The 17,026-nt window shown below is 41.6% G+C and overlaps 1 protein-coding gene across 1 annotated transcript; it reads right to left on the bottom strand.

Annotated features, from left to right (window-relative positions):
- Nucleotides 1-932: 932 nt before the first annotated feature.
- Nucleotides 933-8,756, bottom strand: ZBTB20 (zinc finger and BTB domain containing 20). Its single transcript, XM_082005313.1, has 2 exons — nucleotides 6,729-8,756; nucleotides 933-2,158 (listed from the first exon to the last, which is right to left on the bottom strand). Exons 1-2 carry the CDS (start codon nucleotides 8,329-8,331, stop codon nucleotides 1,740-1,742), a joined length of 2,022 nt encoding a protein of 673 aa, XP_081861439.1. The 5' UTR covers nucleotides 8,332-8,756; the 3' UTR covers nucleotides 933-1,739.
- Nucleotides 8,757-17,026: the final 8,270 nt, after the last annotated feature.

The raw sequence follows: 17,026 nt of genomic DNA, 5'->3' as shown, positions 1-17,026 counted from the left end.
CTACCATCCCCCAAAACAAGGGAAAATTGCTAGAAAAATCTCTTTCTCAAAAGGAACCTCCCTTCAGCAGAAATAAATTCTGAGATGGAACCAAAAAAAGAAACAACAGAACCTTGGTAAGAGCCAAAAAGAGAACCACGTAATTCAAAAACAAAGTAGCAGTTCAAATGATACTGCAGGATGCACAAACTCTAGTAGATAATCTCACAGATGACTTCACAGAGCCCCTCATCGACCCAGGTAATTCTTGATTCCATTAGAAAAGAGAGAGAGAGAATAACACTAGAAAAGAAAATTAAGAAACAACCTTCCTCTTTTTTAAAATAAAAATCAAGATCATCTCCCCTCCCCCCCCTCTATCTGGAAGCAGGTTAGCTAACCTTAACAGTCTCAATTTAAAATAAAATATATATTTTTATATATATTCATATATATAATAAAAGAGAAGATATTAGTGGCAGTGTACGCAAAACAAAAAAGAAAACAAAGAAAAATTACTTTTAACAATCTCACTTTTTTGTTTTTTTACACAAATACTGTTGTAAATATATTAAAAAAATCAGCATTCTATCTGGTAAACGTCACTTTTGCCCCTCTATAAAATTTTGAATTAAAAAAGTCCCAAGAACTCTTTTTTTTTAATTATTATTCCCCTCCCCACCCACCCTCTATTCCTCTTTCTTCCACAAGAATAAATCCTGATGCAACTTTTTTTTGCAAAGATTGTGGGAACTAACCCTTCTCTTGTACCTAGATCCATAGGTTGCAACCTCTGATATCTTTGATTTTCCTCTGTGTTTCTCTTTGCCTTCTGTGAAAGTCCCTCTTGATTGTGCTGAGGCCCTGGGCTCAGCGAAGACACTGAATAAATTACAAAAAAGCCACCGTTGCTCGTTGTCTGAATCTTCTTGGTTTCTGCTGTAAGGTGGTGTGGTGGTGGTATGGGAAAAGCAGCGGGGAGGGTGCGCCAGAGAGCGTGGGATGGAGCAGAATCCAGGTGAGGAACCTCTGATTCTTTATCCTCACCCTGCAGGGACTGACTCCACATTATCCAAGCCACACTGCCTTGCACTCCCCTCAGCCCTTTTGTGTGTTTGTGGATGCGTGTGTGTGAGAGAAAGCAGACACGTGGTGGAAACCAGCAGGGCCTTGTTTCCTCTGGTTGCTGCTCAACCAGAAGCAAAATATTCCACAGTTCTAACTGGATACTGTGAAGTCCAAAAGCGGTCAGCATTGTGAATTATGTCCATTGAAACACTGCGAGCGGTGTACTTATAACGACAGTAGGCCTTGTAGATTTGTAATATATTTTGTTTTGTTTCTTTTTTTTGTAGTGCTCTTCACAAGTGAGAAAAAAGAAATTTTTTTTTTTCTGTCTTTTTTTTATTTTTTTGTTGTTTTTTTTTTGTTTGTTTTTTGTAGTAAAGAAGGGTTGTATTTAGAGGCCAGTAGCTAGAGATCCAACCAGTGGAGCTCATGAAGCACTACCTGGCCTTAAGGCCACCATCCAAGGGAGGTTGGGAAAATTATTATTCACCCAGCCTCCGGAAATGTAATGTACCAGCAGGCAAAAACAGTTCTTCATGTAGTACAAAAACAACAAAATGAAACGAACCCAAAAAAAGGAGGAAAATAAAGGTAAAAACGAAACAAAAATCATTTCTTAAATTCTAGTGCCATAGCTTTTTTTGTTGTTTCTATTTTTTTGTTCATAACAAAGAGAGAGAGAGAGATTCTACTTATCCGTCTGACACATGCATCCTCATGTGGTCGTTGAAATGCTCGATTTGGTCAAACTTAGCTGGACAGACAGAGCAGACATACGTGGTCCCCTCCGTGCAGGCCACCACCCCGGCAGGGACGGCCCTCGCGCCGGTGCCGGTGGCTCCAGGTGTGCCGTTGGTGGCACTGTGCAGAGCCACATGCCTCTCCAGCAGGGTCTTGTGGGAGAACTTCTTCTTGCAGATGTAGCACTCGTAGGACTTCTCCCCACGGTGGAGGCGCATGTGCACATTAAGGGAGCTCTTCTGGGTGAAGCGCTTGTTGCAGATACTGCACTGGTATGCCCTCACGCCAGTGTGCGTCACCATATGTTTGATTAGGTAATCCTTTAAGGAGAAGGAACGCCAACAGATGCTGCATTGGTGGGGTTTCTCACCTGCCCATTACCAATGAGAGAGAAAGAAAGGAAAACAGACAAAAAAAGATAATAAAATTAAACCAGCTCTGTATGACTCTTTCCAACAAACTAATGGTAAGTCTCACGGGGGTCTGTGGAGAGGTGCTCTGGCTAAGAAAGAGTAATTTTGTTAATAAGCATGTTTCGATACACAAAATCTTTTGCAACCAGAGGTTTCAAAATGCTTTACAAAGGGGGTTATATGTATTCCCAATCCACACACAGGAGCTCACGTGATTTCTTCAAGTTCACACAGTAGGCACTGACAAAGACAGGACTAGAGTTAACAGGTCCTGGTGTCTACCCCCAGTTTCAATGGCACAGCCTCTCCTGGCCATGCTCCTGCCTTGCCCTCTCATGCTCATTTCTAGACATGTCTTAGTCAAGTTACTTTACCTTTCAGTGCCTCCATCTCCCTATGTGTATGCAATAAAAAGATGGACAAGGCTAGTGATTACCAGATAGCTGATCTGTAACACACTCATTTTTGTCAAATTGCTTTAAATTTCTCAGAAGAGAAACACAAGAGATTGCTAAAGTAATCAAACTCTCTATAAAAGGGTTACAGTTGTTGCCCCTTTTCCTGATCAAATCTCATAGCCAAAGCAAGAATAAGAGTAACTGAAAAGTGTACCTCAATACACAGAATTGCCTAGGCCAGCCAGCACCACACAAAGGGCAACCTAACACATAAAATTCCATTGTTTTCAACAATTTCAACAATTTCAACAGACATGAAATTTAAATTACTTGACTGCCAATTAAATAAAACACCTTCTCAGGTAAACCAGAGATATAAAATACTTACGTCCTCCACCACATTGCCTTGTGCACCCAGGACTGTTATAAAACTGATTCTGGCAACTTGTATAAGTGAAATCTGATCATATCCAGACAAACCAGTGACTACTACACTGAAAAAAAATTTAGCTGAGCACATACGATCAGTTTGTCCAGACTACTCTTAATTCCTCCTCATGATCAGAGTTCTTCTGGGAGACAATGCCATGGCCTCATGTTTCATGGTATCAGGCAACATTTTCATGATACATTGCTGCATCAATAATGTAGACAACACCCAACACCCTGAATGCCCCATCAAAAGCTGCTTTTTAATTTGTTTTCTGAATCACTTGTGGTATATTTCAGGTGTGGTAATTCATCATCCCTAAAACTGTCAGGGAGAGAGATGGTACCATACCTCTGAAACAATAAAAATGATCCTCAAATGATCCTCCAGTTTCACTGACTGAAAAATTATCTTCCTTTGGTCATTCTGCAATTTCCCCTCTAGCAGAGATCCTTTCCTTTCACAGACATCCTGCTTCCTCCTTTTACAATCTGTCTGGCACTGTTTTAAATCCTGAAGAGTCAATCTTCAGGGACCATCTCCTGCCTGTGGTAATATATAATTTACGCTTTGGATAGTGAGATTACAATACGCTACTTATATTCAATTTTAAGAGGAGATAATTAATATGGACTGGATGGGAAGGATCTACTTTTTTATCTCTCTGAGTCTTTGTTTCTTTTCATTTCACAGTTTGAACAATATGATGGTGACATCTGTGAATGAAATCCACGTGCTGCTCTTCCTTGCACCAATGATGAGTTTGCCCCTACTCAGTGAAAGACACTTGGTCAAAACACATTAAGTCCTTACTTTCCTGCTGGCTTTGCTGAACATAGTAGTGTAGATAGGCCAATATGTTTGACACGTGCTATGTGGAAAATGATAGTGTGTCAGCTATAATAATCTCTGATTAAGTTACAAGAGACTGATTATATTTACAATGCTCATTTTTGGCCTTAGGCAATATATATCCCAGAGTTTGCAATAAGTCAGTCTCCTCTGCTCTAGACCCTGTTAAGACTATGCTATAAAAACACCCTAATTTTTGCCTGCACATGCTTCCATGACACATCGGGTTCTGGCTTTCTAATCTTAGCTTCAAAACCTTCCTGGGATTTCATCTCTCCTAAGGATCTAAAAACTTTTTAGGTTTTCTTTTTTTGTATGCAAATGTATGTGCTTCCTAAGTGAGCACTGTAGATTCTTTATTCCCAAAATTCTTCATCTGGAATCAGATAAAACATTGCTCCGTGAATTAAATGTGCATGTTCCTCCTCTTGGTTCTTTATTTCATATTTGACTGCTTTTAGACAGCAGTGTGGGACAGTTATTGAATATTAAACACAGTGTGACATGTAGGAGAATACAATGATGGCTTATAAGGTGCATGGACGCTGCATGCATGCTAGCACTGTATTTCCACAACATTGCATGTCTTGGAGAACTACACTGTGGGATATGTTAAAGCCATCCTGCAGGGAACACACAAAAATATCCATCTCCAGTACGTCTGTATCCAACTGAAAGAAGAAAGGGAGGTAGGTTTGAGTCTACATTGCAGTGCTTTCATTGCACTGAAAGCTACCTCCAAGTGTAGTTTTTGGAAGCATAAAAACATACAGGAATTGAGAGGTCTTTAGGTTGTTGAATTCTGGTTTATGATTAGGCTCCTCCTTGGTTTCTCTTGTGAGCCCTCCAAACAGCAAGACTAATTAAAACATTTGCATCTCCCAGATCTTTCCCTTTTTCCGTGGATCTTTTCCAGAGACACTTTGCCTGGCTTCCTTTAACAGAGATGAGGAAAGTCACCCTGACAGTGGGGTCTCCTCTCACAGTTTTCATAATGATCCTGTCCAGCACTAGACAAGGTAGCAGACATGCTTCCTCTGAGTCGGTACATATAAAGGTTATTTTCAGAAGGGTCTTCTGAAGCCCTGCCCCCTGTTGGTTAAGGCGCAATTATTTTCCCAGAGACTCCAGAAGCCACTTAGTTCCTAAATGAACTTGGAAATCATTTATCTACCCAATTCTCTCCTTGCCAAAGTTCATTATTTTGGGCATTCTCAGACCCACACAAATAAAATATTAATTCATGATTGAAGATGCCTATCAGTTTCCTTGTCTTACTTTATGTGTAGTAGCTAGGAATATTTTAGGTCAGGTCTTTCAATATTATTCTTTATCCAACTCCAAATACCAAATGCAGTGCGTAGTTGCGGGGGTGGAATAAAGCACCTAATATCAGTGAAGCTATTTGTGAAAAAGCCTTTCTAGCCTTTATAGCAAGGATGCAGGCAGATAGATTTGACTGTGTTCTGAAGGGGCTATTTTTCTGAATTACACAACACTATCTACATAGTATTTTAGCTTCTCATCCACAACAGAAAGATGGAGAACATAAACAGACACGAAGTGTATCTTGGGATTCAGGATTCTTGATCTTTTCAATCATACATTTTGTACCAGTCCTGAGAAGTTGACCTTTTTGTATATGTACACGTGTATGTCTGTCTCAGATGTCTAGAGGAATTTTTAATTTAAGTGATAATAATAGATAAATAGAAATTAAAAGTTTCCATGTGCACATGGAAGTGAAATGTATTGGATACAATGGGGAGGCATGACTTACATTCCTCCCATACCTTAGGCAATTTCTCTAGGTTCTACTCCATGTATCATAAACCCAGCATTTATTTTAAGATCTAACGTTAACAAAACCACTGTTTGGTGAGAGAAATATTTACTCTTTCTCTAAACTAGAATTTCTCTCCAACGTCAGAATGAGCCAAGGGCCTAAAGCAAGGAAAATTTAGTCCTGAACCCAGGATAGCTTGTCCATGTAAGATACACATACCTCCTTGCTTTGAAGCCTAACTTGACAAAGCTAGAAAAGGCAGTTTTGGTTTAGTAGTAAATAAGGTTACCTGTATTGCCTCAAAAGACCATATACTAAAGGAGTTGCATTTTTAAACAAAAAGGGTGCTGATGTTGTGTTGTACACATATTATTTTAAATTTTTCTCATTGAGTCCCATGTTTCTGTACTCACAGCTAGTGAAACATCTGACTTACCAAGACACAGGAGGTTACAGCAATCAGCTTCAGTGAAGTACAGAAAAACTTCCTGAAAAAACCTCCAAATTTACTTTCTTGTAGGAATATGTGAGATTTAGCAAATATGTGGCAGTGTGCGTAACACCTGGGCCTGGACCTATTGCTGCAACTCCACCAGGAATGAGCTTTCCCTAAACTCAGGCCAATCATCGTCACTTGAGCTTAAACCCCCGTAGCTGTAAAACTTAAAGGGGGATGCCCTTTTTTGGTAGATACAGTTTTTGTTTAATGACTTATTACAGTTTCCTCATGCCACTTCAACTTAATGTTGCTGGGCCAGCTTGCAGGGGACAACAAATGCTTACCATTTCCTTGGATGGGTACAGGACACATTCTACTCTAAGTAAAATGAGCTTGTTGCTGCACGATGCACAGTTAGGCCCCTGTAGGGGACCTATATGTATCTGCAAGGGCTCAATTTCAATGCAGTAAGCTCGGAAAGTGTTCAGTGATACCAGCTCCCTGGATAACCTCTCCCTTCTGTATGTGCTGGGGGCTGGCAGGTTGGGAAACAGAATCTAAGTCCATGTTTCTCAATGACTTGATCTGGCTTTGTGTATAAGCCAAAGGGACATACTCTTACCTGTGTGTACAAACATGTGCTTGACGTAGTTCTGTTTAGCGGTGAAAGTCTTGTTACAGAGAGTGCACTCATAAGGCTTTTTTTCGCCTTGCCCACCTGCTGTGCTGTGGCCCGCAGATGGGGCCAAGGGCTGTGGGGCTGGCAGCTGGGCAGTAAAGGTTGAGAGGCCAGGCTGGGACACTGTCACAAACTGTGTCTGTTGGCCAGCTAAAGGCTGGGGCAGGCTGAAGAGAAAAGGCTTAGGGCCACTGCCAGCAGACTGTGTGGTGAAAATGGCAGGCAAGTAGGTGTTTCCAGCTGTGCCAATGACCTGAGTGTTGCTGGTCAGAGTCAGTGGCATCCTCAGATTGCTGGTGAGGGTTTCTGTCTGGCGTAAGTAGATCTGTGTGGTTGGCAATGATTGGGCAACAGTTGTGTTGACAGAAGGCTGCAAAGCCCCCTTTTCGGTGCTGTTATTGACTGTGAGTACTTTGCTGTCCATTTCAACGTCATTGCTTCTCTCTGGCGAGGAAGAGTTGGCATCTACATGCTGCTGCTGCTGCTGCTGCTGCTGTTGCTGTGGCTGAGTGCCATCAGCAGGGACGTCATTTTGATCTGCTTGGGAAGGTTCTTGTTGCCCATCCCGGCCCAGACCAGCCATGAACTGCTGCTCCATGGAATCGGGTTCAGTGCCAATGGAGGAACTGACTCCGGAGTCAAAACTCTCCCCTTTGGGCTCACTCTCAGTGCCTTCTGCTTGGTCAGTGTCCTCAGTGCATTCCTCAGACTCATTGCGCTCAAGGATCTGCACCCTCTGTTGGCCATAGTAGTCATAGTCATCCTCCATCTCCTGCTTAATATGGATGTTGCCCATCAGGGTTTGAATTCGGACAGGACGTGGTTGCTTGCGGCAGTGTGTGGTCTCCGGAGTGGTGGAGAGGTACCGCTCCATCTGTTGTGACCGTTCGTGGATCCGGGTAATCCAGCTGGGGTCTTCCATGTGATGGTCCCTGGGAAGCCCCAGGGCTGTTTCGTGGTGGCTGACCACAGCCCCACTGTAAAAAGAGCGCTCCCCACTGCCATTTTGCATGGAACAGGCATAGAGGGCTGAGTAGATCCTGTCCACACTGTGCTGTGAATGGCTCTGCAGGTAGCCAGACTCTGTGTCGGTGCTCTGCCCCGAGGTGCCTGATTCGGGTGTTCCCCTGGGTGTCTCTTGGCCAGAATCCTGAATCACCGGGTAGACCTCTCCCACATTTTGTGAGACAATCCTTGTGCACTCATCAATCACAGTCTTGATCTGCAGGATGCTGGCAGCTGTGAGGATTTGGAGGGCCTCCGACTGTGAGACCCGCAGCACCCCACTGTACATGAAGTCAATGAGCTTTTGCACAGACTGGACTGACACCACTGAGGGGATCTCGATGTCGCTGTAGCCCAGCAGCAGCTTGTCCTGGAAGAAGGGGCTGCCAGCCGCCAGCACACAACGGTGGGCGCGTAGCATGCTCCCGTGTATGCGGACCGTCACGTCACAGAAGTGGCCACGGTTGCGCTGCTCGTTGAGGGTCTCGAGCACAGAATTGCTGAAGTTGTGAAGGTTGATGCTATGAATGCGCTCTGTCATCCCCTTGCAACTGATGTTACCTGTAGCAAAGCAGGTGACAAAAAAAAAAAAAAAGAACAAATGGAGTCTTGTTCTCTGCAGAGCCACAGGCAAAGGTGACTGCCCGCTGGGTAAATGAAACAGATTATACTGTAAAAATCACATACAAAGGCACTGCTAAGAAGACAGCACCTTTATAAAACTAGAAATAAATTTTGCTACTCATTTGCAGAAGCTCAAGTCTTGAATTTTTGCACAAAATCAGATGCAGACAGGTGTAGCTGGGCCTGAAATTCCAACCAGATTCCTGGGCCTTGGACTTCCTACCAGCCTATCTGGCTTTAAAAAGCCCACAGCCAGCCAATTGTGAACAACAAGCACATGGATTAAAGCTGGATTTTAGATGTGGACCCAAGCCAGAAAAGATCAGATTCTTATTTTAATAACACTTTACACCAACTTGTTAATGCAAAGGGTCTATATGAAAATGTGATTTCTATCTAGATTGGTATTTAAAGGAGTTTGGATCCTGCATTTTACGGTACAGCTACTTGTATCAAAAAACTGGCAGTCACTTTGTAAAATCCAAATGTGATTCAAGATTTAGGCTGTAAATGTTCCTAAAATCCCACGCAGAGTTTTGTCTGGGGTCGCGGTTTAGAACATTTGCTACCCAATAGTGACAAACAGTCCTCTGCAAGAACCCAAAGCAAAAAGTTAACATGAGCTGTCCCCTTCATTTTTAGCATATCCCAAGTTCTGACTGGCACCAGAATGCCATCATATAAAAACAAATGTTCTCCTGCTGTTATTTACTTGACAGAAACTGGAAAGTTACAGACATTTACTCTAAGGAAAACTTTGTCTTAGTTTGGCTGAATATCCTAAATAGCGAACAGTTTAGAAAAGCACCAACCAATTCAGGTACAGAGCCAACATATCTTTCAAAATTAACTTTTACAAGTGACTAAAAAGTAACTTCTCAATCTCTCGATCCACTTTTCCCTACTCCATCTTGCTTGCTTTGGTTTTAATGCTTTTTCATTTCCTTTCTTGTTATTTATTTACTTTTCATCTACTTAGATTTTGATGGGCAGAAACTACGGTTTCACCTTTTAACTATGAAGAACCAACTACCCTTTGAGTGGTAAACAAGTAAAACCTTATTAATAATTTCTTTCTCTTAGCATTTGTAGTACATGCATGACCTCAGTTCCCAGAAAAGTACACAGAAAAAACTACTGCAAAATCACCACTAGCATTACAGGTGGTTTGTCTTGAATATTCCTACAAAAGCTACAAGCGCTCTTGCTACAAATACTTGTTAATGTGTGAGAATCCAAAAGTGAAATTTGGTACAGAAGCATGAGAAAATTAAACTAGCTTATTGTCATTGTCTATTTTAACAGAAATATGCAGAGCAAATAAATGGCAATTAAAGCAGTTTCATACACGTGCCTTTTACCACAACAATGTCCCTCTTCTCCAGCCTAAAGGGTGCTTTACAAATGTGTCATCCTCCGTTCTCTGCCTTTTCCTTCTCATTTATCCACTCCTGATATCTCAAGCACTCTCTATTCTGGTGCCTCAAAGAGAAGCCACCTTGGACACAGGTGGTTATTTTAATCCTCTGAAGTAGCTGAATGATAAAAGGGAAACATGAAGGTCAGGAACTGGAAACCCTGATGGGGCCAAGCTGCCTGAAGAAGTCTGATACTAACAGATGTAAACCAACCAGTGTCAGAAGGGTACTAATTCCCATGTGACATTAGCACACTGGGGGCATGCTCACATAGCAGAAACTAGGAGGAAACCACTAACAGTATCATGGAGGTTGTTCATAAGCTCTGCCAGGAAAGCAGAGTTTCCTCCTCTGATAAGACTGACCATAAGACTGGAAAAACATCTTAGAAACTGGGAGACTTTCCTTCACGGGCACTGCAACTATTATTGCACAAAGAAATGTACAGAGGAGATGTATTCCCTCCTCCTTGCAGTCAGAGTCATTCTCCAGAGGCCTCCAGCGCAGTTCCAGATGCTTCCTTTCCCACCACATCAGATCACACAAGGATTCAAAATGTATTTAAATTAAAAGTCAGAATCCTTGATCTGAAAGGAAGAGAACTTGGTAAAAGCTTGGTACTGGTGGGGAAACAGAAGGGTGGAAAATTAATGACAAATAGATGACACCTCTTTTCAAGACCCACTGTAGGCTATGGCAAGTGATTGCATAGCTACCCATTTATCTGCACCTCCCTTTGAGTGGTGGCCTATCAGTATGCTAGAAATCTTTCCATCAGGAAGTATCAATCACTACTTGGTTTGGCTCTAGGGCTCCCTTTTTATGCAAACATGTCTTTTCTTTACTTCTTCAAGTGAAATTGGAACATCTACCACTTCTTCAACTGAGAAAGAACTGAAATTCACTCCTTAAGGATAAAACAAGATGAGTGGGTGGAAGAGACACATAACAAATGGTAAAAAAAGCTAATGCAGATTTTGAGAATGTTTCTCCTAGGCCACCTTCCATGACATTCAACGCTGAAAACCCTATCTATCCAAAGTACAGGCAACCAAATAATTTGCAATAATATCAGATGTGCTACTACACGAACCACAGCAGTATAAAAGAGCAGCTTTAATAAATTCCAGAGACTGATCTGTAGCAAAACCTGCCGTCCCATGCAGCTCCTCTCCCTCTCTACAGAGAAGTGTGGCCAGATCCAAGTTTTGTGGTTGTCTCTTACTGTATGCTGTTCTAACCTCAAAGTCGATGCTCCCCGTAAAAGGTAGACTTGCCAATGCAGGTTTGATTCTAAAGTAAATGCCACATTCTGACAAAGACTGCTAGAGCCTTGGACAAGCCAGAAAGTGTGTCAGCTCTTCACAAGACCCAGCTATACACGCGCACACTCACCTACTTGTCACTGCACTGAATGCCTGGCTCAGGAAAAAGACTGCTGTCTCAGGCTCTTCTCAGGCCTGCCACTCTTTTAAACTCGAGACAGTGGGAACCTTTCTGTGAAATTCAAGTGGTCTTTGTTAAGTGCTCCCCCCCTTTCCCTTTTTTTGTCCAGTAAACATGATGTAGAGATTCCAATGGACTTATTCTGAGAAACTCCTGTAAAATGGTTTTGTCCCCTTTCTGTGAAGCAAGTTCTGATTGGAGGGGTATTCACAAACCATATAGGAAAGAATGGGTGTGAAAATGCAAAGGCCATTCTTACCCAGATGGGCAATGAATAGGTGTTTGCCAGTTCAAAAAAAAAAAAAAAAAAAAAAAAGGCAGAAAAAAGCAGAAAAAAAAAGAAAAGAAAAAAAGCCCAGACAACTGCACAGATTATGCACATTTGCAATCCTCCTGGGATGCAATTTGAAGCTGGCATGGCATAAAGGTAAAACATATTACTGTGCAACTTTGAAAAAAGCTCCGTTTGCCCATATGCAAATGTACCGATTAAACTGTCAGGCTATTCACAGAAACATGCATGGAATTCATCCTCAACTGGTAAGAAGGAGCACAACGTGGATGGGAAAGGAAAAAACTTTTGTTGTGTAATACATGACTGAGTGCTTAGATTAGTGTTTCCCTGAATCTCATCCACCCCTCCTGCTGACTTTTATGCCATGGGCATTCAAAAGAAGGAAGATTTTACCATGACAATAACAATGACAACCTCTCCAAATACAGTACCAAAGGGGAAGGCAATGGCAGAAGGAAACAGCAGGCAGTGGAATCCTGGAAGATGCCATAGAAAATGTGCAGCAGTGAGGTACATCAAGCACGGCTTGAAGGCAGCTTTCTCTATTTGCCAAAGCTACCACACATAGATCTACATAAAGCTAGAAAGGTATGGATTGCAAAGGTAATTTTTTTGTTTGCCAAAACCATAAAAAAATTGTCCCAGCAAACACATGATGTAGTAGCGGTACAAAGATGTATGGAATACTGAAGACTGCAGGCCACACACAAATGGCTACATTGTATGTTTTAAAATGTATTTACTAAGGGTTTTTTTGTACAGCCACTAGATGTCCCTTTCTGCAAAGCCAAGGCTTACAGCTTTAATGCTCATAAGTGAAAGGTATCACTGAATTTGATTTTCTCTAGTGTCTTTTAAAATCACAGTATCTCAAACCTCATTGCACAGTAATAACTACCATTTCTAGAAACACAGTGATGATGAAACCATCACTTCTACTGTAACCCAGCAGTAGCTCAGGGCATAGCCTTCACCTGAAGCAAACTGCCTAGGATGCTGGAATCCAAGCTCTTTTTCGAAACTTACTGTGTGGTCTTTCACAGGAATAACTTGCAGAATAAACCCCAAAGACTGTCTTGCTTTCATACTTACAGAGCAAAGAGAATAATCGTCTTATATCCTTGAGAATTGGTAGGTCTGCTGAGACAGATATAGATTGTGGTTTTGCCTCCATTTTCTGCAGTAGCATTTAGAAAATTGTTTAGCAACCCATCTCACTGATACTTAGGCGAGATTAACTAGAACTAGCTTGGTATTGGTGCCTATTTTGTCTTCCTGACAGGCTTCTCAGGCCTCGCATTGAGAAGAATACACAGTCCGAGAGACAGTAGAAAAGTTGGGGGCATTATGTCTCATATAGAATATAGTTGTCTTTACATTTTTATAATCAAAATGACAAGTGCCTCCCTAGGTGAAAGAACATCCTGGGCTAAGACTAAGATGTGGAAGTTTGGATTGGTAGGCTTTCTTCCTGCTTCCAGAGCTGTTTCTCCATGCCATCTGTAATCCAGCAGCTAGTTCCTGGGAGTGCCACAAACTAAAGTAACCTGCTGCTTCTGGAGACAAGCGTTACCATCTACTCCTTACTCACTTCTTCTACCATGCGTAGTTTTGGAAATCTCTAAACCTTGGTCTCTGCACCAAGTGTTGGGTGACCACAGTCTCCTGGCTGTATCAAAAGGATTCATTAGGTTCTTCAGACAGTGATCTAGTCTACTGCTCTTCCTTGTGGTGGGAACAGTTTACCTACACCACCTTTTCAGAAATTTATCTAACAACATGTTTGCAAAAAACAACATGGGGGATTTCCACTGCCTCCCCAGACAGACTGTTTACTATCTTTATAGCAAGAAACTTTTCCTGGTATTTAACTTTGAAACCAATTACTCATCCTTTCCTCCAGCAGACACAGAGAACTATTGAGCACTTCCCTCTTTATAGCACTCGCTCATATATTGGAAGGTGCCTCACTCTTCTTCTTTAGACCTATCTTTTCTAGAAAATACAAACTCAGGTCTCCCAATCACTCTCACTGGTTGTATGTACTCTCCTCATCCTTATCTTCTTCCATCTTCTATCCAGTTTGTCCTTCTATCACTTAAACTGCACTGCCCTAGAGTGGATAAAGTACTCTATCCGAGTGAGGTGAATGAAACAGTTGCCTGAGATACTTCATATATGATACTCTGAATTCAAAAACCTTACAGAATAAATAAAACCAAGCAAACAAAGCTTTGTTATAAAAACAAAACTCTACAGATTTTCCTCAATAAAGACATATCTCAGTCAGAATCCTTAATTTGGAATGAAAATCTCAACTCTTGCATAAACATAACAGTTCAGTAGAAATACAGCATTTCCATCACAACATATGAAAGCTACTACAGCCCCACAATTTCCATAGGAAGTTTTCTCATTTCCATACATTAGTGCCTCCTGTTCCAAACTTAGCATCATAACCATGGGTGCTTTCTTCAGCTCCAGTGACCTGTTTTATTCCTAGTGATGAAGTTTTATTTTCTGTTGTTCTTAAATTAGTTACTCCAAAATAAAACTGGATCAACAGAGCAAAAATTCACACGTGTTTCCATACACAAAATTAGTCCTGCATCAGGTTCCAACTCTCTGGGACCAAATTTAGTGGAGCAACATTTTTTCCACTCAGGGAAGTGACTTGAATTCAAATCCTGAAAACCTGGTAGTGGCTGACTTCTCAGTATATCTCAATGATGCTAGAGAGGCCGATTTAGCCAATCCTGTTAAGACCAATTCTCCAGAATATTTGGCCTCATTCTGAACAGGGGCCTGCAAGAGGAAAAGCTTGTATGGAGTTTCAGGAACACAGAAGAACATTTGCATCTTCAGCAGGAGATCTGACCACGAGCAGCCCTTGCTTTCTGTTTTTTCAAAGGTTTGCTGGAGTTTTCACCCAATCATCTGCTTGAACATCTTGAAAATCAGTATCTCCTTCTATAATATCTATCCAAAACAAACACCAGATGACACTACACGAATTGCCCTAACCCTACCAGATTGTTGTTAGAATCAAAATATGTAGCAGTCTACATTTAACAGGAAGTACGGTATTTTTACCAGCACAACATCTATTAATGTGTCAGTAATACACTCTATGGAAGAAAGAATCACTGTGTTCTGAAAGCTGTCAAACTTCTCTAAATTTCATAGTCTAATAACTATATTTATTTGAAAGACAAAAATGCATGCACACACAAACACAACCTTATTCTCCAAGGAACAAACATATTGAGTAGATGGCTAATAAGAAAGAGTTTGCTTAAACTTTGTTCAGGAGACAGGCTTTTTCTGCAGACGAGAGAATGTTCAGCAAATTTCCTACCGACAACGCATTCAGTTAATTACCCTGTCCTTTTTAGGATCTACCTAATGATGAGATATTCATTCTACATAAAGCTGAAGACTAAACCATAGGTATTCTGTACATAAAATTGCTTCTATATCTAGTGGGCATAAATCCCCAATGTCAAGCATAAAAACCTCTATTTCAGCCTACACGCTTGGGGAGCGGGCACTGAATCACCCTCCTGTGCTTTGCCTGAAAGACTGCAAGAGGAGTCCGTCAGCACTAATCCTGTTTGCTCTACAATCCGCAGGGCGGCAATGTCTGTGCCTCAGTTTGCTTCACATGTAGAACAGGGACAGCATCCTGCACGCAATTCTGCAGAAGGACTGCCCACCTTAATTCATCTTAACAAATTGTTCTGCATTCCTTGGATAAAAAGCACTATGGAAAGATCAAGAATTAATTCTGTAGGTCTCTTCAGATTTTGTTCTCCAGGCTTACAAAAATGAAGCTTTCCTCTCACACTGCTCTAGTGCCTTGATTCCTTTATACCTCTTTATGGTAAGTATCCTACTTACAACTGTAAAAACTAGCTCCAGTTCTTAGCAGTCTGGTGACCAAGGGCTTTGAAAGTGTTACAGCACATTCAGCTATTTTTAAGTTAACGAAACACTCAGTTTTTAGCCAGGGCATTTATTTTTCCCACTTTCACTCCAGTTTGTATTCTTGCTATTTTAGGAACTCCAAAGATACTTTAGAATATAAAAGGGTATACTCAAAAGCCATTTTTATTCCCAGGCACATATTTGGGGTCCAGTCCAATACACCTCTGCTGTAAACACTGGCACACATATACACACGCTCTGTTTCTCTCAGCTCCTCTCTTAGCCCTTGTCTGCAGACCCTCTGCCATTACAGCCATGCCATCATATTCCCCTAACGTAGACATGGACTGCATTGATAGAGGCTGCTTCTCCTTTAGGTAACCACACCACCTCCAAGCAACATATACTACGTTAACAGAAGAACCACCAAAGCTGTCGTCATAGCTGCATTAATAGAGATTTCAACAGGCTGGCCATATCATTACAAGGGTGTTAATTCCTGTGCCCCAGCCAGCTGTAACCTATTTATATTAGTGAAAGATAGGACCACCAAAGAGCATTTTAATGCTTTTTTTTAAAATGTAAGGGGAGAAAACCGTACAACTGCCCTCTTTTAACTGGAAACAGAGAAAACAAAATAATGTGGCCACATGATGGCACCATTTCCTAGGAAGAGAAACAAGGGTATGCTCACCCTTTCTGTAGGGAACATTTTCATGTTCTACATGAAAACTGTTTCAGCCGCACACACTTGTTCCCAGAGAGCTCATACTCGATCCTGCCAAGCCCCAGCATCGCCCAACTGTTTTAACTGGCTATAAGTTTAAGGCAGTTTGGCTCTTTAAAAATCTAGGTGCATCTATTGCTAGCTTTCCTTCATAGTGCCAGGTGCCATTACTCAGAGGGCACGCTGCACTCGCTGACCTGCAGCAAGACAGCCACTGAACAGGGAAGAGGCAAGATGGGCCAGTAACGCCGGTGAAGTTATGGTGTGAGCACTCCCCACCCAAACAAAGAATAGGGGGACACTTCTTGGAAAAAAAAGAATAAACTCTTCGGAAAATGCAGGCCAACAAGGTGACTTATTTTGCTGTTCTATGCTGCTGATTAAAAGCTTGCTGTAGTAATTAAGAATACCTTCACCTGCTTTAAGGGCTTTTCTTTAAATCCTAATAGTGTATTTCAGATTGAATACCCATTAGGAAAGTGAACAGGGATTGCTTTTGACCATCTCACTGTCGTGGACTGTCTAAGCTTATATGCTCTCTCAGAAGCATTGTTTAGGGAGGAGAAGGGGCTGGGACTAGAAGTGGGAGCTGAGTGTGGAGGAGGAATGAATTAGAAGGATAATAAGTGTAAATATATTAAAACATGTCTCCAAAAGAAACAACTGCTATTCCATGAACTCTTTCACATTTGCCCTGTATTGTTAGGTTTTTCCCCCCAGGCAGAAAGACAAGGAGGAAAAGCTTTATCAGTTTGAGTGTGGTTAAATACAGTAAGTCTGAAAGCCTGTGGGCTTTGGT

Source organism: Phaethon aethereus, assembly GCF_964289735.1.
Source record: "Phaethon aethereus genome assembly, chromosome: 1".
Lineage (NCBI taxonomy): Eukaryota > Metazoa > Chordata > Aves > Phaethontiformes > Phaethontidae > Phaethon > Phaethon aethereus.
This window is presented reverse-complemented; position numbering and strand designations above follow the sequence as displayed.

Coding starts and splice junctions, on each gene's coding strand:
- ZBTB20 (XM_082005313.1), bottom strand. CDS start 8,331: ATGACAGAGCGCATTCATAGCATCAACCTTCACAACTTCAGCAATTCT. Junction 2,159..6,728: donor GCACATGTTTGTACACACAG/GTAAGAGTATGT, acceptor GGTAATGGGCAG/GTGAGAAACCCCACCAATGC.